Raw genomic sequence first — 19,833 nt, forward strand, 5'->3', positions numbered from 1 at the left:
CGTTACATTCTCTCCCTGATCCCAGCAGGTTGTTTGTTTGGTTTTTTTTTTTTTTTGGTTAATCCTGTTTGTTGCTGTGTAGGTGGAAACCAGAGTCACGCGGACACAAGATGCCGAGTTACCTCTGTCATGTTTGGCCTCCACAGCTCCCTCTGGTTGTCCCACACAGTATTACACAACCAGCCTCATTTTCCATTTCAGTCTTGAGTTTTCCTTTTTCTCACCCACCCCAGCTCTTCACTACAGCATCAGGCAGCAGCGTGTAGGTAACAAACTTCTGTCGTGTGTAATGTTATCAGCCCTTGCCTGAAGTGAATTGTTATCTTTCTTCAATACGTATATAAAAATCGATGCTGAAGATGCTGATTGGTTTCCTAGAGTTAGATGAGGACCAGATCAGTCTCATTATAACTATGTACATCAGCTTTATATTACCTGGAATGTCATAATCAAACTGAAGGCTACATTGTGTTGGCTATGAAATACCAACATAAGGGACAGTCCCTGAACAGGATCACATCTAGGATCATCTGTCTGACCTGTTGAAGGGTGGGGAAGGAGCTGTTGTCACCCTTTATAGATCAGGAACGAATGCAGGAAAGTAAAAGGCTGAACTGTCATTCCAGGCAAGCACAAGTTAAGGAGAAGATGGAGCCAAGTCATTGGTAGAGGTGTATGGCAGGGGGATGAAAGGTGATGGGTATAAACTGAAATGAGAGGTTCAGATTGACCTAAAAAGGAGGGGGGGGAAAAAAAAAAGTAAAAGAATTACCCATGAAGGGGATCCTCAGCATCCTCCTAAAAAGGAGGGGAAAAAAAAAAAAAAGTAAAAGAATTACCCATGAAGGGGATCCTCAGCATCATAGTTTGAATGTTTTGAACAAGAGGTTGGGATGAGAGACCTAAGAAAACGTTAGAAATACAGAATTAGACCCTCAGCTGGTGCAGGTTTGCTTTATCAAGCTTTAACATCTCTCTATAATTTTCAGTCATTTTATCTAAAATGTCATGTGCAGATCTGAACCTTTGATATAGAGTTTAGTTGTTCCTTAATGAGTAGAGGACATACAACATCCGTCTTGGGATATAAAAAGGAAGGATAGTTTTCTGTTGTGTGGCATCAGAGCTTGCCGAAAGACTGATTTGAAATACTGTAGAAGATGATGTACAGCCTTCCCAAAGTTCTTTGAAAGTATTTGAGCTCAGCCCTCAACAGGATATATTTAACAAGTGAATTTTCCCCCCAGGGGAATCCCACACATTCATCTCGAATTTTAAAGACAATTTATGGCACGGAAACCTGAAGTTATTTAATCAGGAACAAACCACAGGAATGTAAACACATTATGCAGGAGAACGAAGGAAGTATTTTTAGCAATCTGTGGGTGAGGCAGCTAAATCTGATGTGAATCATCCTGTGAGGACAGGATCCCTGGCAGACCTGGGACGGTTAGAGGGTGAGAAACGCTGCCCAGCACTCGGACCTCTGCTCCCACACACCCTGGGGGAGCGACTTCTAATGGACACTGGAGTGCTCAAAGCTCAAGGGCTAGAACTAATGATATATTGACAAAGTATCATGAATGAAACTTTTATGCATAACTTAAAATTATGGTATTACTTAATATTTGAATGTAAGGAGTCTGATAAGATATGCTTTGATTCATCCTATTCATTTCTTCCAGTGTTCTTTGCAGGAAAAGTAAAAACAGGTTTCACAGGAGGATTTTCAACTTGTTTCTTGCTAAATAACTGTACGTAGGTGTTATTGCTCAAAAGTTCCTTGAGAGGGCACACCAAAAACTTGGTATGAACAACGTAAAACTTGCAAACTCAGGAAATAAGGAAAGAACAAGAACGTACACGGTGAGAGTGGTCTGTACTGGTCCTGCACATTGGAGAAACTCTCTGAAACTGAAGAGGGGAAGAGAAGGGTGTTTGGGAGAATCAGGAACACAGAGTCTGCTGCATGGGAAAGTTTTGAAAGTGATGAACAATCCCTTTGCACATTCAAGGCTTATTATCAGATGCACCTGAGCCAGATGAATAGCTACTTGACAGCAAAGATCTGTTTCCAGGACCTGTAAATTGAGTTACCTGATATTAACTTTATAATAGGCACTTTGCCTATGTAAATCAATACAAAGCACTTAAGAAATATTTCGAAACTCTTTCCTTGAGGACACTTGGATATTTCCCAGTGAATGACTTTGCCCCGGCCGACCCTCAGAGAGGCACTTCCCATTGCTAGAGGGAGTTGGGAGTGGAAATCTGATTAAATCAAAACCCAGGCTGTACGGAAACTGTGCAAGAGAATAAGCACAGACTTTTAGTACACAATCTGTGCCCGAGTAGTCCTTCCCCTTCCTGCAGACCACAGCCATGTGGAGCTTCCCAGTGCTCACACCAGTGCCACGTGTGCCTGCCCTCCTTTATAGCATGGCTATTGCCCAAAGGCCTGGGCCACATCGTGGCTGAGGGTATTCACAGCAAAATTACCCGTGTCTCATATGTAATGTCACTTATGGTAATGTTGACCAACACAGGTTTTCCACAGAACCTTGGGGAAGGAGAAAAAAAGGACAGACACCATCCTCTGGTTGCAGGCTTTGGTCCAAGTGAGGAAGGATCCTCCACCGCAGGCACGAGGACAAGTATTGTGGCTAAATGTGTAGATGAGGTGGTAGTAAACGTTGGGGTGTCTTTAGTGGTGGAAGGTGGCTACGAATTATTGACTTGCTGATCTGTTATTGAATAGACCACTACTGGAGACACCTTCATGGGGTTAGACTCTTACAGGGTACTGATATTTAAAATACATGAATATATTTGAGCAACCTGGTCTAGTGGGAGGTGTCCCTGCCCATGGCAGGGGGTTGGAACTAGATGATCCTTAAGGTCCCTTCCAGCCCAACCATTCTATGAGTATGTCTTCATGCACAAGGCAAACCGAGCATGATTTGTACCGGATTGCTGAAAGGAAGAGAGATCTTTGGCTTCCACTGTGTTGGGATTTGTCTCACGCACTTTAAAAAAACACTGGGTTATGCCTGGGGCAATTTGCTTAAAATAAAAAAAATGGAAAAAATGTAAAATAATGATCTCACCTGGAAAATGCTGCTTGCAATCCTTATACAAGTATTTTTGAAGTGTAAGTGTTGCTCAACATTTGGGTGTCTAAATCCAAAGGCAGAGGCTTAGTTTTGCAATGCTCTGCACGTGTACAAATATAATTAATGTTTATGAAGCATTCTGAAAACTGTATTTGTTATTACTGAAAGGATCACACAGGAGCCATCTGAAGTTGGGTTTGATTTATGGAAAAAGACATTGTGGATTTAATTTGCAGACTTTGGAACTTGAGTAGATTAGGATGGAGAAAATATCCTGGGATATATTTGGAAACAGAGTCCCCTGGAAATTACAGTGGGGAAAAGATCTCTTAAAATCTTGTGAGGCAGCAGCTTCTGTCTCTGACTTAAGGCTGTGAACTTTGATGTAGTTTCATGGATTTGCTGCGGATATTTGGAAAGAGTCCCCTAGAAATTACAGTGGGGAAAAGATCTCTTAAAATCTTGTGAGGCAGCAGCTTCTGTCTCTGACTTAAGGCTGTGAACTTTGATGTAGTTTCATGGATTTACTGCTACTGGCCCAGCCAAAAATGATCCACTTATATTTGTCCTTTTTTTTAAAAAAAATAAAACTTGAAAACACAGAATACTGAGTGAGAGGGAGAAGTGAATGATCCTTCTGAGTCACGAAACTTAGATAATTAAAAGCGGAATCACTCCCTGTGGGGTCCGTAGTGTCTCCTGGGGAGGAACATGAGCACATTAATGCTCAGCCTAATAACTCATTAGTCCTAGCTATTGCCATGTGTTGGCCAATATATATATGTCTTTGCTTCACACTATTAAGTTGCACGTATTCACGTTGCAGGTTCTTCTTGCGCAACGATGTGACCCAGAGAGAGGGTTATAGTACCCTGTTGCTGTCCCTCCATGCTTACTCAATGATTTTTGTCCTATTTTTGGGGAATAACCTTGTGAGCAAGCCGTCAAATTCATTCTAGTACTTTAGTTAATCCAAAAAATTCCACCTGCTGTGTGTGAACCTGCCTGGGAAGGAGTGTGGAGGAGCTTTCATGGTGCTCCATGCAGGTTTCTGTGAATCTCTTTGGAGGTGGACTGGCTCTGCCCTAGGCAAGGAAGAGCAGCGTCTTTCTTGCATGCAGAAATGCAGTTTGCACGAACTTTTGAAAAATACTGACGTTATAAATATTGGGTGGTGATTAGTTAATGTCAGCGGGGGTGTTGAGCCTCAGTAAGGTGACAATGCCACCTCTGGTGGGACTCACAAGGGTTCAAAAATGAAGTGGAGAGAAAAAAGGAAACCCAAAACCTGCATGCTGCATGACAGTATTTAATGGGAATTGAGAAGCTGAATATACATGCACAAAATTAGATGGATAGGATATAATCAGAAGAGTTCCAGGACTTCATGAGGGTCTATAATGAATCTCCAGTTCTATGATTTTGCATGATTGTTCTTCCTTGATCAGATGTATTTTACAGAGAAATCTGCTATTACAATTGCTTGAAGTTTTGTTGTTTTTTTTTTTTTGCCCTGGCTTGAATCAAACAAGATATAGGCAGAAAAAAAGAAGCTGGGAAGCCATCACTTCATGGGTCTAAGCAGAAATAAAGCACAAAAAAGACTTATGAATGCCTAATTTTAAGAAATGCTAAGTAGAGCTGATTTATTTTTTTAATGGTAAATGCTGGTTCAGCAAAATACACAAGTGAATACGAAATTTGATAAAATTTCTTTTTGGAACCCAAGATTTTCAGTCATATAATTTTTGAAATATTTTACGTGTTTTATTTTGAGAGAAATTGATAATAAAAAGTCAATGTTGGCATAAAAACTTAAATTTATTGAGAGACACTGTTTTATCGAACCAAAAATATATTTTTGAAAATCTTGTTTCTTGGTAAAATTCTATTTTTTTTTTTTTAAATTTTATTTCATCCTAATTTTGAATGAGGTCAGTGGAATTTAAATTTCTTGCAGATTGGAAATTCTAGTCCTCGTGCAGGTCTAATGTCAGGAAGCCATGCTTTTATGGACTCCACTGGGAACCGTGGGAGCTCAGCACTTCTGTAATCCATTATCCATAGACTTAGCCGTGATCTGTCCTTACTGTTCAGTTCTGCTTTTCCCTTTATCCACAGATATCCATGTTGGAATTAGGTTGGCCTGCAAGTTCTATAACGAAACGGATTGGAGAAGTAAGGATAAAAAGGGTTAAAGTTTCCCGTCTCATAAAATGGTAATCCTGAATTACACGCTGTCCCAGAACCACACATACCCCTAAAACTGGGAGATCCCTTGAAACCGAATAAATTTCTCATATCGAACAGCGCAGTAGATCCCACTATAGTTTGCTGAGGGAAAGTGGTGAGAGTTGGGCCGGGATATATCACGGAATATGGTGGCGAGTCAGGTTCCACTATGTCCACTATTGTGTCGGGGTATTTAATGACACAGGTCTCGTTGGAGGTGAGGGCAAATGGCTCGGGACATATCACCCCCGGCGGCAGGCAGCACTCGTAGGGAGACATGTGAGAGATCCAGACCTGAAAGACAGGAGGAAGGGGGAGAAAAGGCAGTCGTTAGCTCAGCAAGATGCTTACACGGTAGAAATCGAGATTTTGGGAAGATTGGGTTGTGTGCTGGATATTGCGATTGTTGGCAAAAGGGGAAATTACAAGGTGCAAATAGCTCACGTGATAGTTAAATGTTTGTCCAATTTCCTTTCCCCATCCAGTAACTCTTCTCTTTCCTAGGTTACCCCTTTGAACTTCATTGTCTCAATATCTGATGGTATTTTCTACATCATCACTATTTTTATCCTAAAATGCTCTTATGCTATTGCCTCTTTTGCCCTCTTCCCAGGATTTTCAACGTGTTGCGCTGCTCTCACTCCTATTGCCAAGTCCAACCTTGCTGTAACCCCAACTCAACTCCATGTTTTGAACTTCAATTTTAATCCTCATGGAGCTGGAAAAATCAAAACATGGGGGTGAAGCCAGTTACCTCATCTCACCTGGTTAGAATTGGAACAGTAGGAGCTGGGATGGAGATCCACCCATCTTTTATTAGTCTCATTAAATATCACCTTGATTACATTATCTTATATTTGAAATCACACAGCTCTTTAAAACTGTAACTGATATCAAGGCCAGATTTTCTTGGGCATTGTATAATTATAGATTAACAGGCTATCCTTGCCCTCAATCGTGCCCACAGTAATTAGGCAAGGGAAACAGAGTGAGGGAGAAGTGATAATTTTCTTCACTTTATCAGCATGAAACTGATGTGGAAGAGATTAAGGGCTGGCATAAAGGATGGGCTTGAAGTGATTTCCTAAATGAGTCCCAATGTTTACGCCAGGAGTCTGCAGGAGAAAGAAAATTCAGGGCAAATTTCTTGTGTTTCCTTCTAAAAATCTCATCCGTACGCCATCGTTGCCTTCTCCAGACCTCAGGGCTGCACCTTCAGCTTTTTCCAATTGATCCTATGCCTTTGAGTTGAAGGTAAAAAAAAAGGCAACAACAGAATATTTTGACCAGGTAAAGAGCTAGATCAGAAAGGACTAAATTTGCCTTTGGAAAAAGAATTGCTACCATAGATCAGTGTTAAGGGCAGAGATCTTTGAGTGGTCCAACACAGGCGGGCAATTTGTCAGAGCTTGTCCTAGTCCTCAAGAAAAGAGGTGAAGGAGGAACATTCCTTCTTGTACATTCCTTCTAGATTTGGAATTCGGCACTAAAAACAGATTTTAAACTAAACCAGTAGTAAAGTGGCTTTTTAGGAAGAGAAGCCTGAGTTCCAGTCTCTAGGATTTTGAAAATATTTAGGACAAGTTCTCCAACTGTTAAAAGACACCGTCGCTTGCTTGGAGAGAGCTGAGGGTGAGAACGTCACAAAAAAAAATTAATTTTTTAAAATTATAATTTCTTTAATGAAACCTAGTCTTCATAACATGAAAAGAATGCTTGCCAGCACGAAATTATTGAGGCTCTTTAGAGTTCTGAGGGTGTTTTATATGCCGCCCCTGGTGTAAATGAACTGTTGTCCTGAACACCGACGTCGTTTGCGAATGCCAGCTTTCACCTCTGAAGTGTAAAACTTATATTGACTTAAAACTAAAGAACAATAGAAAGTATACTTCTGGAAGAATACCCCCTTGCCATTTCCTAAGTTTAACCTATCATTTGATAATATTTAGACAGCAATAAGTAATTGATTCAAAATTGACTTACCCGGATCACCAAGGAGAAGAGTTTAAGAAAAGTGATTAGAAGAGTTCTACGTAGCAAATGCTTTTATACACTTAGTCAAATTGCCTGGAGGATGTGACACCCTTTTTGCATGAAGTCCTAATTAGTTGCAAAACAAACTTTGCTGCATACATAACTTCTGCGAGTAATGAAACTGTTTTGCTCGCTGTTTGTGTTTGTGAGCTATTGGATCCTCACATAGCGTGCTAAATACATCCTACACCCCGCAGGCAGGATTCACTTTAACATCTCATGGGTCAAAAAGAACTTGATATAATTCATTAACCACATTTCAGTTATATCAGGAGTTGATCAAGCTTCCTGTTATTTGTTGCTTTTTTTCCCCTCCCTCAAATTCAGTCTGTGAAAGGGACTCGAGGGAGCACCCGTAGCACCATTTTTTGTCAGGGAATAGGGTTTTATTTTCATTTCCCAAATCTGGAATTTCATTTCCCAAATGTGGAAGAGAAGAGAGTTTTCCTCTGAAATGCCTTACAGGGCGTTAAACTTCACAATATACAGCTGTTACCCCTCCCAGTAAGTATTGATGGAGGGGGGAACAACTCATTAAATTTGTAGCTGTTTTCCCATCTCCCACAGGATAGATTCCTCGGAAGAAAGCTCAGTGTTATCTAACAGCCACTTCAGGCTTTACAAATAGTGCTTGCATAGAGTTCAAGTGGAGCATGTGGATTTGTTTCAGGTGTCTTTGCAGGGTTTGACTGTGTTGCAATTAAAGGCAGGTAGATGCCACCCACGTTTTTCTGCCACTGACTCAAAATGGAGTCACAGAGAATCGCACAGTCGGGTTGGGGGTTGACATTTTTTTAAAAAAATTTAATTATTTTTTTTTTTCCCTCCCAGCTTTTTGATCAGGTTGAAAAGGACAATCTCATAGGAAAGGGAAGGTTGCAATGGACTGTACCCTGAAACTGGTGTTTCCATCCAAGCTGTGGTTTCCCGTGACACTACTAAGGTGAAGATTCGGGGTGGTGGGGGGAAAAAGTACACAAGAAATAGGTTTATCCTGATGAGCGCTTAATTTAACACTAATGAGAGATGTAAGTTTAATGTAAGACTACCAAAGAATTGGAGAAAATGAAGGCTGTCACTTTGTCAAGATTTTTATGAATAAGCCAGACATGTGGATTTAAAAATGTTTCTATAAACCCTTTAAAGAGGAAATCTTTATCCCAGGGATATCACGTTAAAGACAAAGAGGGAAATCAGTATTCAGAGAAATCTATTTCAGTGGAAACTGGTTTCTGAGAAAGCCACCAGTTAGTGCAGGCAAGAGTGTTTTGGCTGACGTGCCAGCTTATAAAACAGAAAGAGTTGTGGGTTTTTTTAATACATAAAAGGTATTCTTAATTTAAACCTTATTGTAATGTCAGGGATAGGGATCACTTACATATTTGGGGACACACTTAACGAGTACAATACAGCTCCTTGTATTGCATTAGCTCACCCAACGCACGATACTTTGTCTGCGTAAATGACTGGGAATCACCCTGAAAGCTTTTGTTCAGCTCACAAGTTTCCATAAATGCTTTTGCCTTAGGACCCCTGCTAACATCCTCCCAAGCTATAGATAATTTCTGATACGAAGGAAAGTTTTAAGTAAATAATCATTATGAACAAAGGACTCCTTCCTCCCTGTTCACAAGGCAAGGAAGGGAGGATGTCATCTTCTGAGCGCCGCGCAACTGCTGCCCTTCACTTTGAATATGAAAAAGAAATAACAGTTTTGATGGCCTTTGCCATGAGGTTCTGAGGCCTGATGGTTGCTTGAAGCTGGTAAAGTTCAGCGTGGGACTAAAAAGCTTTTTGGGAGTGGTGTGACTGAGAAAAGGGACCCTGGTGACAGGACTCCAGAGGGCACTTCCCTGTTCAGAGATGCACCAGCGCCTCAGGAGAAGGTAAAGCTCTAAGGCTGAAATACAGAATTTCATTAAAACTTCGCAGCCTCACAGAATGACTGGAGCCAAGGCTGGTGCAAGTTGGCGTAATGTATTTGTAGCTGATTTTTCCCATGTTTTGGTCCCTTTTCCACCTCTCTTTGCTCTGTTCTAGTTAGGAAAATTCACGTTTAGACCACCTGCTGGATATATTGTGCTCCTTCCTGTGCATCCTCACACCTTCAACCCTTCTGGGGGGTTACCAGAGCATTTATACAGATTTGTCTAAAATATTTCAAGATTAAATCAGGCTGCTTAGAGCAATGGAGAACAAATTTGCCTATTCCTTCTGCATAAGAAACATCAGATAAAGCCTTTCCTATTCACTGAAGGCAGCTGTTCTTCAGGGAGGCAAATAATTTTTATTTTTATTTTGCAAAGTAAGAGCTCTGTCTTTTGTCTCTTATTGATTTTGAGCATGTGGATCTAGGGGGGAAACCCAAGGAATGAAATAGGTGTTTCACTTTTTGCCAGAAGGTGGCCAAAAATCCCCAGTCTGCACTAAAAGGGTGGATTTGTGTTTCACTCTTAGCGATGTTTGGACTTTTCTTTTTTGAGTCAAGTGTTATTGCACCTTGACCAGGTTGTTTTTTAGGGCCAAAGTGAGAAACGGGGAAAATTAGTAGAGTTTTCTGATTAAAGTAGACCATTTTCAGGGCCCCAAGCAAAAGGGGAGTAAAGGCAGATGGGAAGGTCCTAAGATTTAAGTCTAATTAATCTGCCTAAACACTGCTCTGCCACTGAGGAGCTATGTAACATTAAAGCTGTGCTGCAGGATTCATTTGGCTGAAGAGTCTCATATATATATATATATGTATATGGAGATTCATACATGTTTATTTTCTTTCAGAAATCATTTAGTAAGATTCCGGTTCTTGCAATTTAACCACGGTGAGAGAAAACAATGGGTTATATCAGTATAAAATTCACATGACATGGTGCTCACAAGCCAAGTGAAGATAAACCTGAAAAACTTGTAGATAAAAAAAAGGAAAATCCAATTTTTTACTGACTGTAAATCACCACAGGCACTGTTCTTGGGGAGGAAAGCTACCACATCCCCTAATTACAGGGATCGCCCCAGTAGCTCAATTTTATAGATAAAGCAGGGGGACACCTGGTGATGGTCCAGGCATGGAGCCTGGCAGTGGGAGGGTTGGTGTGAAGGAGCCCAGGAGTGGTTGGTGGCTTTGAGGTGGCAGCTCCTTCCCTGCACCAGGGTGAGCTGAGTGGCTCCGGACATCGCCTGAACCAGGACAATGCCCCATGGAGACCTTTCCACAATCGCAAATCAGATACAATCTTTAACAAACACTACAGGAATGTAGCTGGAAATGCCTGGCAGGAAAAACCTTAGCTCCCAACTATGCTCACGTTCTGTAGTTGAATCCTTTTGTGTCATTAATCCAGGCTTAGCGTAGCCTGTGTTCCTTCTCTGTTCTAAATACTGTCCCAGAGACAGTGTTTTGTACTCATTCCACCCTCTTTTTACAGCCCCTTATCCCTCGTGGGACACCTTGAGACTTTTACTGCTTTTGCAGTTTTTGGGCACTATATAAAATGCTACCTCGAACTTCCCTTGCAGCTGAATTTTTCATTGCCTTTGGCAAATTTTAATTCTAGTTATTATCTAGGTTTAATAGCGAAGCACAGTGGCTAAATGAATTGTCAGAGGTCACTTGGTGAGCAAATGGAACAGCCTGGAGTAAAAGAGGCTTTCCTCATTGGTATTTATCATATTATTTATAATTGGAATTCCAACGGCTCTTTGAAGTCCTAACTGAGATTGCATTGCATTGGGCAAATAAAGGGCAAGTCCCCACACACCGAGCAACAAGCGTTCCAACTGATTAGACCTGAGAAACAAAAGAGAAGGGATTGCTATCTCTTTTACGAATACAATATTAATGCACGGGGATTAAGGGAGGGGCTGTCGGTGTGGAAAACGACAGCGAGCACTTTTTGATATGCCCTGAAATGACTTCTCCAGTTTTACAAAGGAAATCTGTGGCAGTCAGGAAGTAAACACAGACTTGAGCTACAGTAAATTATTTAATATTAAGAATACCCATTATATTCACATTCTCCTGGTGCTGTTTCCACAATAAACCACGGGTTTAGTGTCACAGCTCAGTCTATAGGACTGAGCCCAACTGTGACTGATCCAAGGGTTTGGACCCCAGGACATCCTTCCTTCTGGGACAACCGTGTTTAGAGGAGGGATAAGAGACCTGCAGTGGAATCTGACGAGATAGGTATCCAAAGAGATCCTAGTGGAGGATCCACTTAGTCTGAACAAAACAGCAATTCAACAGGGCTGGAAATTCTCAAACTGTGGGTTTGTTGTTTCCCCCCCCCCTATTTAAAATAAATAGTGAAAGTTGATTATTTTTTTTAATTATTTTTTTCTCTTTCCACAAACCAGAGAAAAAAGTACCAAGTTTTTCAAAGCTGCTTAGAGTATCTAAGACACCACCCCTAGTTAAAATCCATGGCTTCATTTATGTATTTTGAAACCTAAGCTGCCTCTTAAGAAATTTGCAATTACCTGCAAATTACTAATGATGCAGTAATGATCTTTGTTAAAAAAATAATAGCCTTTAAATTAAAATTCTACATCAAAATCATCCCTTAGGTAATGGTTGGTTACTGAGGAACAATAGGCTGAAGATGGATTTTTCTACTTTTCTGAAGAGAACAGTTAAAGAAGGAAAAATAAAGAAAGGAAATAAAAGAAAGAATAAGAGAAATAGGAAGCCCGTGTTGTGTGAACTTTCTTAAACTGCTTGAAAGCTTAAAGAAGCCTTTTGTGGGTGAGGTCCTAAATAGCTACTCAGTTGTCTGGATTTTTTTCCAAAACTAAGTTCTTCATACTGTCTGCATGTGTCACACCAGCCTGATTTGCACATTTTCTGTCCTTCACATTATTTCATGTTCTTTCCTTAGAGATGGACAAGAGCCTAATCCTTTGTTTAAATCAATCTTCCAACTCCTCTGAAAAGATCACTGAGTCTTTATGGAGGGTCTTAATCAAGGGTCTTTAGTTCAGCTCTTTCTGAGCCCCCTCCCCTAAATGCAAACAAAATTAAGCACAATGTGGAGGTCGCGCTTGCTTATACAAATATTTTCTGTTTTCACACACAGGTTGTGAGCAAGTGCACGTTTGTGTAATATCTGAGAAATCAGTACTGTCTTAGAAGGTTCAGGTTTTCTCTGCAGCAAGTTTCATCTGTTGTTTGTTCTGAGAAATCTGGCAGCAGCACAAAACCAGTTTTCTAATGAAAATCAAACAAAAATGTAGTATGATGCAAGCTCCTTAATACATAACTAGAGAATGTACATTAATAACCTTGACACATATTTCAGGGTGACTTTGTAACTCTGTTTTAAAACACTGCAATCAGGCTGGATACTTAAAATATGATAATAAGCATTTTGCATGTGTAAATCATTAATGAGAGTTTGCAAAGTGCTTTGAAATCCTTTAATCTGAGACTTCCGCAGGCTATTCCCAATGACTGTCAATGCTTTGGGATCTTTAGAGAGACATTGACTTTACAGGAATTATTTAGAGGATGAGGATCAAATATTAAATGAATTACTAAAAGGAAAATACTCACAGCTAAGACAATGAACTAGTTTTCAGAGAAAGGTGGTGGAGGGTGAATTCTTTTTATGTTGAAAACTTCCACACGAGAAGATGGTACCCAGCAGTGGCAGCCCCTTGCCCAAAGAGATTTCTTTGCAGAGTTACAGCAGTTTGTACATTTAATCCGCAAAAGGAATTTTTTTTTACACCCAGCTACAAACGTAATCCCAGCATTAGGGGAGAGAGAGTCCTCTTTGCTGCTCCTTGACCTTGACCAAAGAGCCAACTGCTAAGACTGTCAGCTGCAAAATCACACCACCTCTCTGAGGACAGGATCAGGCTTTTTTTGAGTATAGGAGTAGCAAAATTAAGGAACAGAGAAATAAATTTCTTCTCCCTATATATCAGGTGATGTGAACTCGCTCTCCTAAGCATGCAAGTTCCTTGGGTATGGCCAATGATGGTGGTCACTAAAGTAAGAGCTGTGATCTTTTGAGCTTCATCTAGAGCTTAGTGATTCCCTGTAATCCCTCCTCTGAGATCCCTGTGAGTCTAGTTTTGGAGCTGGGTGAGCTGTGAGGGATATCCAGGGAGACAGAATTAAAAAGAAGTCACCCAAACCACTCCTGCTTCACAGCAAAAGCCAAGGTTCACTCCAATGGAAAAATGATGAGATTTTGGTTGCCAAAGGAAGGATATAGGTTTTTAGAAATCATTTGGCTTGTAAATGAGGTGTATCAGAGTTTTTCCAAATTTGAAGCCAGAAGTAACTGGTAGTTTTGAAAATCTGCTTATGCTTTCCAAGCAAAGCATTCCAGCTCCCATCATATCTGTCTTCTGTCCTTACGAGTATCAAAGCTAAATATGATTTGAGGGGAAAGATAACTGGGGAACAAGATCATCAGACCAATGACATGCAGCCAACCAAAACCCCTAGCAGTTGTGCCACTAAGAGGAGCTGGGTCTTGAAATACGCTCACAGAAAAAGAAAGTAAAGGGGATGCCCCTTCCACGGAAATGTTCAAGGCCAGGCTGAATGGCACTTTGAGCAACCTGGTCTGGTGGCAGGTGTCCCTGCCCAGGACAGGTGTGGAACGAGATGGTCTTTAAGGTCCCTTCCAAACCAACCATTCCATGATTCTGTGAAAATAATCTGTCACTGAGATGATTGGGTTCCTGTAAAAAAAAAAAAAAAAAAAGATTAAAATTATAAGGCTTTACCCTTCATGGTAGAAATCATTGCAATGACATGCGAATTGATGGCATGGAGTTTATTTGCATCTACTGGGGTCCAGGGTCACCTGAGACTATAAGAAGTGAGTGGGATCTCATATAACTGCAGTGTAGGGGAAAAAAAAAGCATTATGAGACCAAGAATCATGACCTGATTTAGGAGCAGATTAGTAGAATGACATTCGTGACTTTGATCTGTTTATCTTAAAAGGATATTATTACTCAATTCATGGGTGTCTGAAGCCAATACCACATTTCAACGATAATAACACAGCACTCTGCATGCATAAATCATTAATGAATACTTGTGATATGACATTTGATCCAAGGAGGACGCAGGGCTTCCTGATAAGATATATTGCCCTAGGGATGCCTCAAACACACCTGATAATTTAGAAGGGATTTACAGAGAAGAATTTTTACTGCTCTATTAGAGAAGCAAACAAGTAGCAGGTAAACAACTCCAGGCAGGAAATCTGTCAGTAGGGAAGGGCAGATCTCAGGGTAGCAGAGACACTTTCCCTGACTCGTTCCTCCTGTGGGCTTTATGGCTTTTGGCACAAGAGCCCCAAGACAAGCTACGTGGGAACAAAAAGATCTTTGTCATCTTGGTGGCTGCAGCTTTTCGCCCTTATTCTTACTGGCAGACCCTTTAATCAGGGTTGATGCCCAAATACGTGTCCCAGGGAACAAACAATGCTTGAGTGCAGAATGACACAGAATGACAGAAAGGCTTAAGAATGGCCAGAAATGTCCTTTTCTAAAGGATAAGAAACAAAATATCAATTTCTGCCTGGACAGCACATTGAAATAGAAGTGATTACACTATATTGGTCTTTTCATATGAGTACAGGCTGAGGGACTTGGGTCTTTTTAGTCTGGAGAAGAGAAGGCTGAGGGGGGATCTGATCAACGCCTGGAAATCCTTCCAGGGTGGGTGTCAGGAGGATGGGGCCAGGCTTTTTCCAGTGGTGCCCAGTGACAGGACAAGAGGGAACGGGCACAAACTGGAACAGGGCAAGTTCCATTTCAACATGAGGAGGAACTTGTTTGCTGTGAGGGTGGCAAAGCCCTGGAAGAGGCTGCCCAGAGAGGTGGTGGGGTCTCCGTCTCTGCAGACATTCAAACCCCACCTGGACACGTTCCTGTGGGACCTGCTCTGGGTGCCCCTGCTCTGGCCAGGGGTGGGACTGGGTGATCTCCAGAAGTCCCTTCCAACCCCAACCGGTCTATGATGGTACGAAACCCCATCCTGCCATCCCTGCACCCCATGGTCCATCCGGTAGGACCATCCTGCCGCTATGGTCCTACAGGACATCCCAGAGAAGCAGCTCTGCAGGGGGGAGCGGTGACCTCGGGGGTCCGGTGGAGCATGTGTGACCCCCATCTTTACGTCCCCGTAGGTCGCAGCATGGCAGGCCGGGGATGCGGTGGCTCCGGTGTCTCTGGAGACATTCAAGACACACCTGGATGTGTTCCTGTGTAACCTGCTCTAAGTGGACCTGCTTTGGCAGGGGGGTTGGACTATATGATCTCCAGAGGTCCCTTCCAACCCCATATCTTTCTGTGATTCTGTGATTCAGTGCAATAAAGTGTCATGACAAGACTTGGAACCTTCCTGGTTTTGTGGTAACAGCAGGGACAGGCACAGGACTTGTGGCATCAGCCTTATGCCTGAGAAAGTGGATGGTTTGCATTGGTGATTTCCAAAATTTCTATATTCCAGCCTTATTTTGTTGCCCAGAGCTGCTGCATTATATAGTCATAAGAACTTAGAGTGGCTGTGGATCTGCTCCAGAAGTTCTATAAAAGGTTATTATTATGACACACACAAAAATGCTTTTTAATGAAAAAATTAATAAACCTGTTTTCTGAAGCTATTAAATATTGCCTGCTTAGGGAGTAACCATGAACCTCAATTTTAAAGTGATGTTATTACCCAAGTCACACAACTATTTGAATTTTGTCATATACTTGCAGTATTTACATAGTATAGACACTTTGTATGTCTCAACCATTAATGAATATCTGGGACTACCTTTGAAGTTCTTTCCTTTCAAGAATCCAAAGGAGAAGCTTCAATATTGTTATGCAGCCCTAGGGATCTGCAGACAGACACACCTCAGTGGCTTCTAAATATGTAATGGAGGTAAATGAAAGATCAAGGTTCTGATATTGCTGGGCAGAAAACTTTAAGTGAAACATACTTTTTTTAATGAAAGAATGTTTTTATAAAAATATTTCCATTCATCCTGGAACCGATCACTTATTCCACCTCGATGATCACGACAGGATGAATTTGGTTTTTCTCTATACTGAGTAGGATGTTTTGTAGGTGCTGCTGCATGGATAATTTTAGTCCATCACAGTCAGTTTAATTCTTGTTTTACTACAGTCGTGAAGGGATGTTTTGTAGGTGCTGCTGTGTGGATAATTTTAGTCCAGTTTAGTTTAATTCTTGTTTTACTACAGTCGTGAAGTTTTAGTGAATTAAATTAGACATTTCTCTCTTCAGAAATGTTTCATGCAATGGTGTAAAAATTTAAGCTTTGGTCTTTCTTAATTTGGTTAGCCAAAATTACCAACTCAAATTATTTGAATGTCATAGAAATGATTGTTTGCTACACCACCTGAATGAAGCATTTGGTTTTCTGTGTTTGGGTATGGTAATAAATTGACTGAAAGTATGTGTCCAAGCAATTGCGTTGATGCCACCTTCTCATGTGTTCTCAATTGCTTTAATTTCTTTCCTACAGGAGAGTTGTCTGAATACTGTAAGTGGACAGTCTGGTTACTAAATTGTTATGCCAGTGCATACAACCATAGCATATTACACCCCTAATTAGACCAGGGAAACAACTTGTCCAACAGCCCATATCCACCACCAGATGCTGAACAGTGCGTTTCCACTGAGAAAAGCTTTGTAGAACAATTCTGGTTTGCTTTAAAAATCCCACTGATTTGCTGTGCTGAATTCTGAAATCAGTGTCTCTCAATGCCTGCAGCACTCTCTCCATCGAGTTTCATCTCAAATATTTGATGGGATGCTTCTGTATCTTGTACTATCCCAGTCTTCATTGTTGTCAGTACATGGATGGTTCAAGGTCCTGGTGTGAGAACAGTTTTGTCTGTACTTTGTGGGTGTCTGGACTGTCTGATGTTGTGCAACGGATTTTAATTGATAGCGTGAATGTGCAATTCAATATCTGGGCAGGAAGAAGCTGAACATCAGTTGATGTCAGGAGAGGATTCTCCTTACAATACTCGCTCCATTTCCTGACTCCATGTGAGAACACAAGATATCATCTAGGCAGACCGCAGCTTACTACTGGAGGAAGGGAAGGAAAAAGCATCTTTTGAGCCCTTACAGAAATCCTTCTTCTGGTCAAGGGGCAATTTTTTTCTAAATATGGCTTGAAGTGTTAAGTTGACTTGGAAAACACACTTTTTTAAACATTCTGATTTTTTTTTTTTTAAATTCTGATTTTTTTTAAACATCCTCATGTTTTCTGATGGGAATTAAAAGTAGCTGGAGATTCCACAAGATTAGAAGGTAGAGACACAGTAAGCTACCAGAGTGGGGTTTCTGAAATAAAATGGCTAATGATGACTGACAAACCAAAAATGTGCCACTATGCAGGGTATGTGACCTAATTAGGCTTTTCTTTAAAAAAAAATATTTCACTCTTAATGAGAGATTCAAACTAGAGATGTGGCACAATTCTAAGAAAGAGAGAAAATTACTGGGAAGAAATTTGCCCAAAACATGCAAATTTTCCAAGTATGTAACTATCTCAGATGAGTTTCGCATCATCCTAATTTTTAAATGACCCTGTGAAAGACAAGCAACTGACAGAAATGACAGAGAGAGGGGGAAACATGCATTTCTTTCCAAGCAGAACACCATAAATGCCTAAATTACCTGAATTGAGAACACTATGCATGGCATTCATTTGATCTCTAATTATGTCACATAAAACAAGGCTCTAGGGTGGAATGGGGGTGCCATTAGCAAGAAAATGGGGACACAGCATTGCAGGTACCGAATCAAAGTGCTTTGGTAGCAAGAAGTGCTTTCCATACAAGATGAGCTTGTTGGTAAGACATCATGTGCGTAAAGGGTGCCGGGGGCGGTCTGGACCAGTATAAAAGGCAGTCCAACTGCAGTCTCCCTCATCCACTTCTCTTGCCTTCTCCTCCTCGGTGAACAAGGTAAGTTGCAAGTGATTTTGTCTGTTTCTCTTCTCCAGCGATTTTCTCTTTGTCTTCTGGCCTCTGTGTAGATTTTGCCGAACTCCATGTTCCCTTGTCCTGTTCCAGACACAAGCTCCTTGCTCCTGGGGGGGTGGGAGAAGGTTTGGGCTCTCATTGCAGGTAAAACATGGGGCTAGGGCTTGTAATACTCTCCTCTTCCCTACAAACCCTTTCCCTGCTCCCCAGCTTCTGCCTTTTCTCTTCCTGAGCTGGCTGTCAGGCTGTGCCGCACATAATGCCTTTTCTTTCCCTCCCTTCTCTCCCAGGTGCACCTCCATCCCACAGCCATGTCCTGCTACGATCTGTGCCGTCCCTGTGGCCCAACCCCACTGGCCAACAGCTGCAACGAGCCCTGTGTCAGGCAGTGCCAGGACTCCCGGGTCATTATTGAACCATCTCCTGTGGTGGTGACCCTGCCCGGACCCATCCTCAGCTCCTTCCCCCAGAACACCGCTGTGGGATCCACCACCTCTGCTGCTGTTGGCAGCATCCTGAGTGCTGAAGGAGTGCCCATCAACTCTGGAGGCTTCAACCTCTCTGGCCTTGGTGGCCGCTACTACGGCAGAAGGTGCCTGCCCTGCTAAAGCCGGGCTGGACGTCCAGTGAGTGCATCGACCAGGAAGCCTAAAGCCAGGTGCCGGACTGAGGATGGAGCTGGTGGCCAGGGTTTCCAGATGGGTTGAGCATCCTTTTTCCCTCCTGCAAAGGAGGGAGGGAAGTGAGGTGCCAGCCTGTGTTGTCTGGAAACATGGCCAGCCAACGTCTTCTACTTCTGCTTTCTTCTCTGCATCATGAGTCCCTGTTGTCTCCTGCTGTCCTGTGCCATGGGTTCATCCTGAAGCAAGTCGAGACGGTCCCCACTCATGCCCCACTCTCCGTGTGTGTGAGGAAGCCATGTGTCTGATTGCTGTGAAGGGGTGCCTGACTGCCAGCTGCCCTTGTAGCAGCCTGGACCAGGTCCCTTCCACCATGTGCTGCTTTATTTCACTCTTTATACTCATTAAAGTCAATGTTGCATTGTAGCTTGATGTCTCCTTGTGTTTCTTCCCTCATGAGAAGCCCAGCCAAGTTGTCCAGGGGGAAACGTGATTCTGTGGAGGGGAAAAAGGTGGGCGGGAAAGGACCAATGGTCAAACTCCGTTGTGCCCAGAGGAGCTGAGTACATCAAGGACCTTTGGAAAAGACATAGGACAATGTAAGGATGTGTGGTATTGCCTGAGTATGCAAAGGGTGACCAAGAACTTCCCCCAAAGACATGTGAGTAACAGCTGAGGTCGGGTACTGGCTTCCAGTTGATGAGGCAAACCTTTGACCTGCTGCAAGACCTTTTACTGCAGGCTAAGGCCCAGCTGGCCAAGGCTCTGTTTGCATGTTACCACTCACAACGTGTCCCAGCCTTTCCCTCCACCAAACAATTCTCCTAAAGACTGGAACTGGAAGGAGTCCCAAAGGA

The 19,833-nt window shown here is 42.0% G+C and overlaps 2 protein-coding genes across 2 annotated transcripts; one reads left to right on the forward strand and one right to left on the reverse strand.

Annotated features, from left to right (window-relative positions):
• Positions 1-5,061: 5,061 nt before the first annotated feature.
• Positions 5,062-7,360, reverse strand: LOC106899591 (feather beta keratin-like). Its single transcript, XM_014961468.1, has 3 exons — positions 7,329-7,360; positions 5,372-5,639; positions 5,062-5,268 (listed from the first exon to the last, which is right to left on the reverse strand). The coding sequence occupies exons 2-3, from the start codon at positions 5,622-5,624 to the stop codon at positions 5,225-5,227; spliced, it is 297 nt and encodes a 98-aa protein (XP_014816954.1). The 5' UTR covers positions 5,625-5,639; positions 7,329-7,360; the 3' UTR covers positions 5,062-5,224.
• Positions 7,361-18,307: 10,947 nt separating this feature from the next.
• Positions 18,308-19,400, forward strand: LOC106899556 (feather beta keratin). The gene is made up of 2 exons (XM_014961431.1): positions 18,308-18,338; positions 18,647-19,400. The coding sequence occupies exon 2, from the start codon at positions 18,668-18,670 to the stop codon at positions 18,962-18,964; it is 297 nt and encodes a 98-aa protein (XP_014816917.1). The 5' UTR covers positions 18,308-18,338; positions 18,647-18,667; the 3' UTR covers positions 18,965-19,400.
• The last annotated feature ends 433 nt before the right edge of the window (positions 19,401-19,833 follow it).

This window comes from Calidris pugnax, unplaced genomic scaffold (genome assembly GCF_001431845.1).
Source record: "Calidris pugnax isolate Ruff unplaced genomic scaffold, ASM143184v1 scaffold516, whole genome shotgun sequence".
Classification (NCBI taxonomy): domain Eukaryota; kingdom Metazoa; phylum Chordata; class Aves; order Charadriiformes; family Scolopacidae; genus Calidris; species Calidris pugnax.

Bases quoted from the DNA above. Each gene is read 5' to 3' on its own strand.
- LOC106899591 (XM_014961468.1), bottom strand. From the start codon at position 5,624: ATGTCTCCCTACGAGTGCTGCCTGCCGCCGGGGGTGATATGTCCCGAG. The intron at 5,269-5,371 runs GTATGTGTGGTT...GTTTCGTTATAG, and splicing joins GGGATCTCCCAGTTTTAGGG to AACTTGCAGGCCAACCTAAT.
- LOC106899556 (XM_014961431.1), top strand. From the start codon at position 18,668: ATGTCCTGCTACGATCTGTGCCGTCCCTGTGGCCCAACCCCACTGGCC.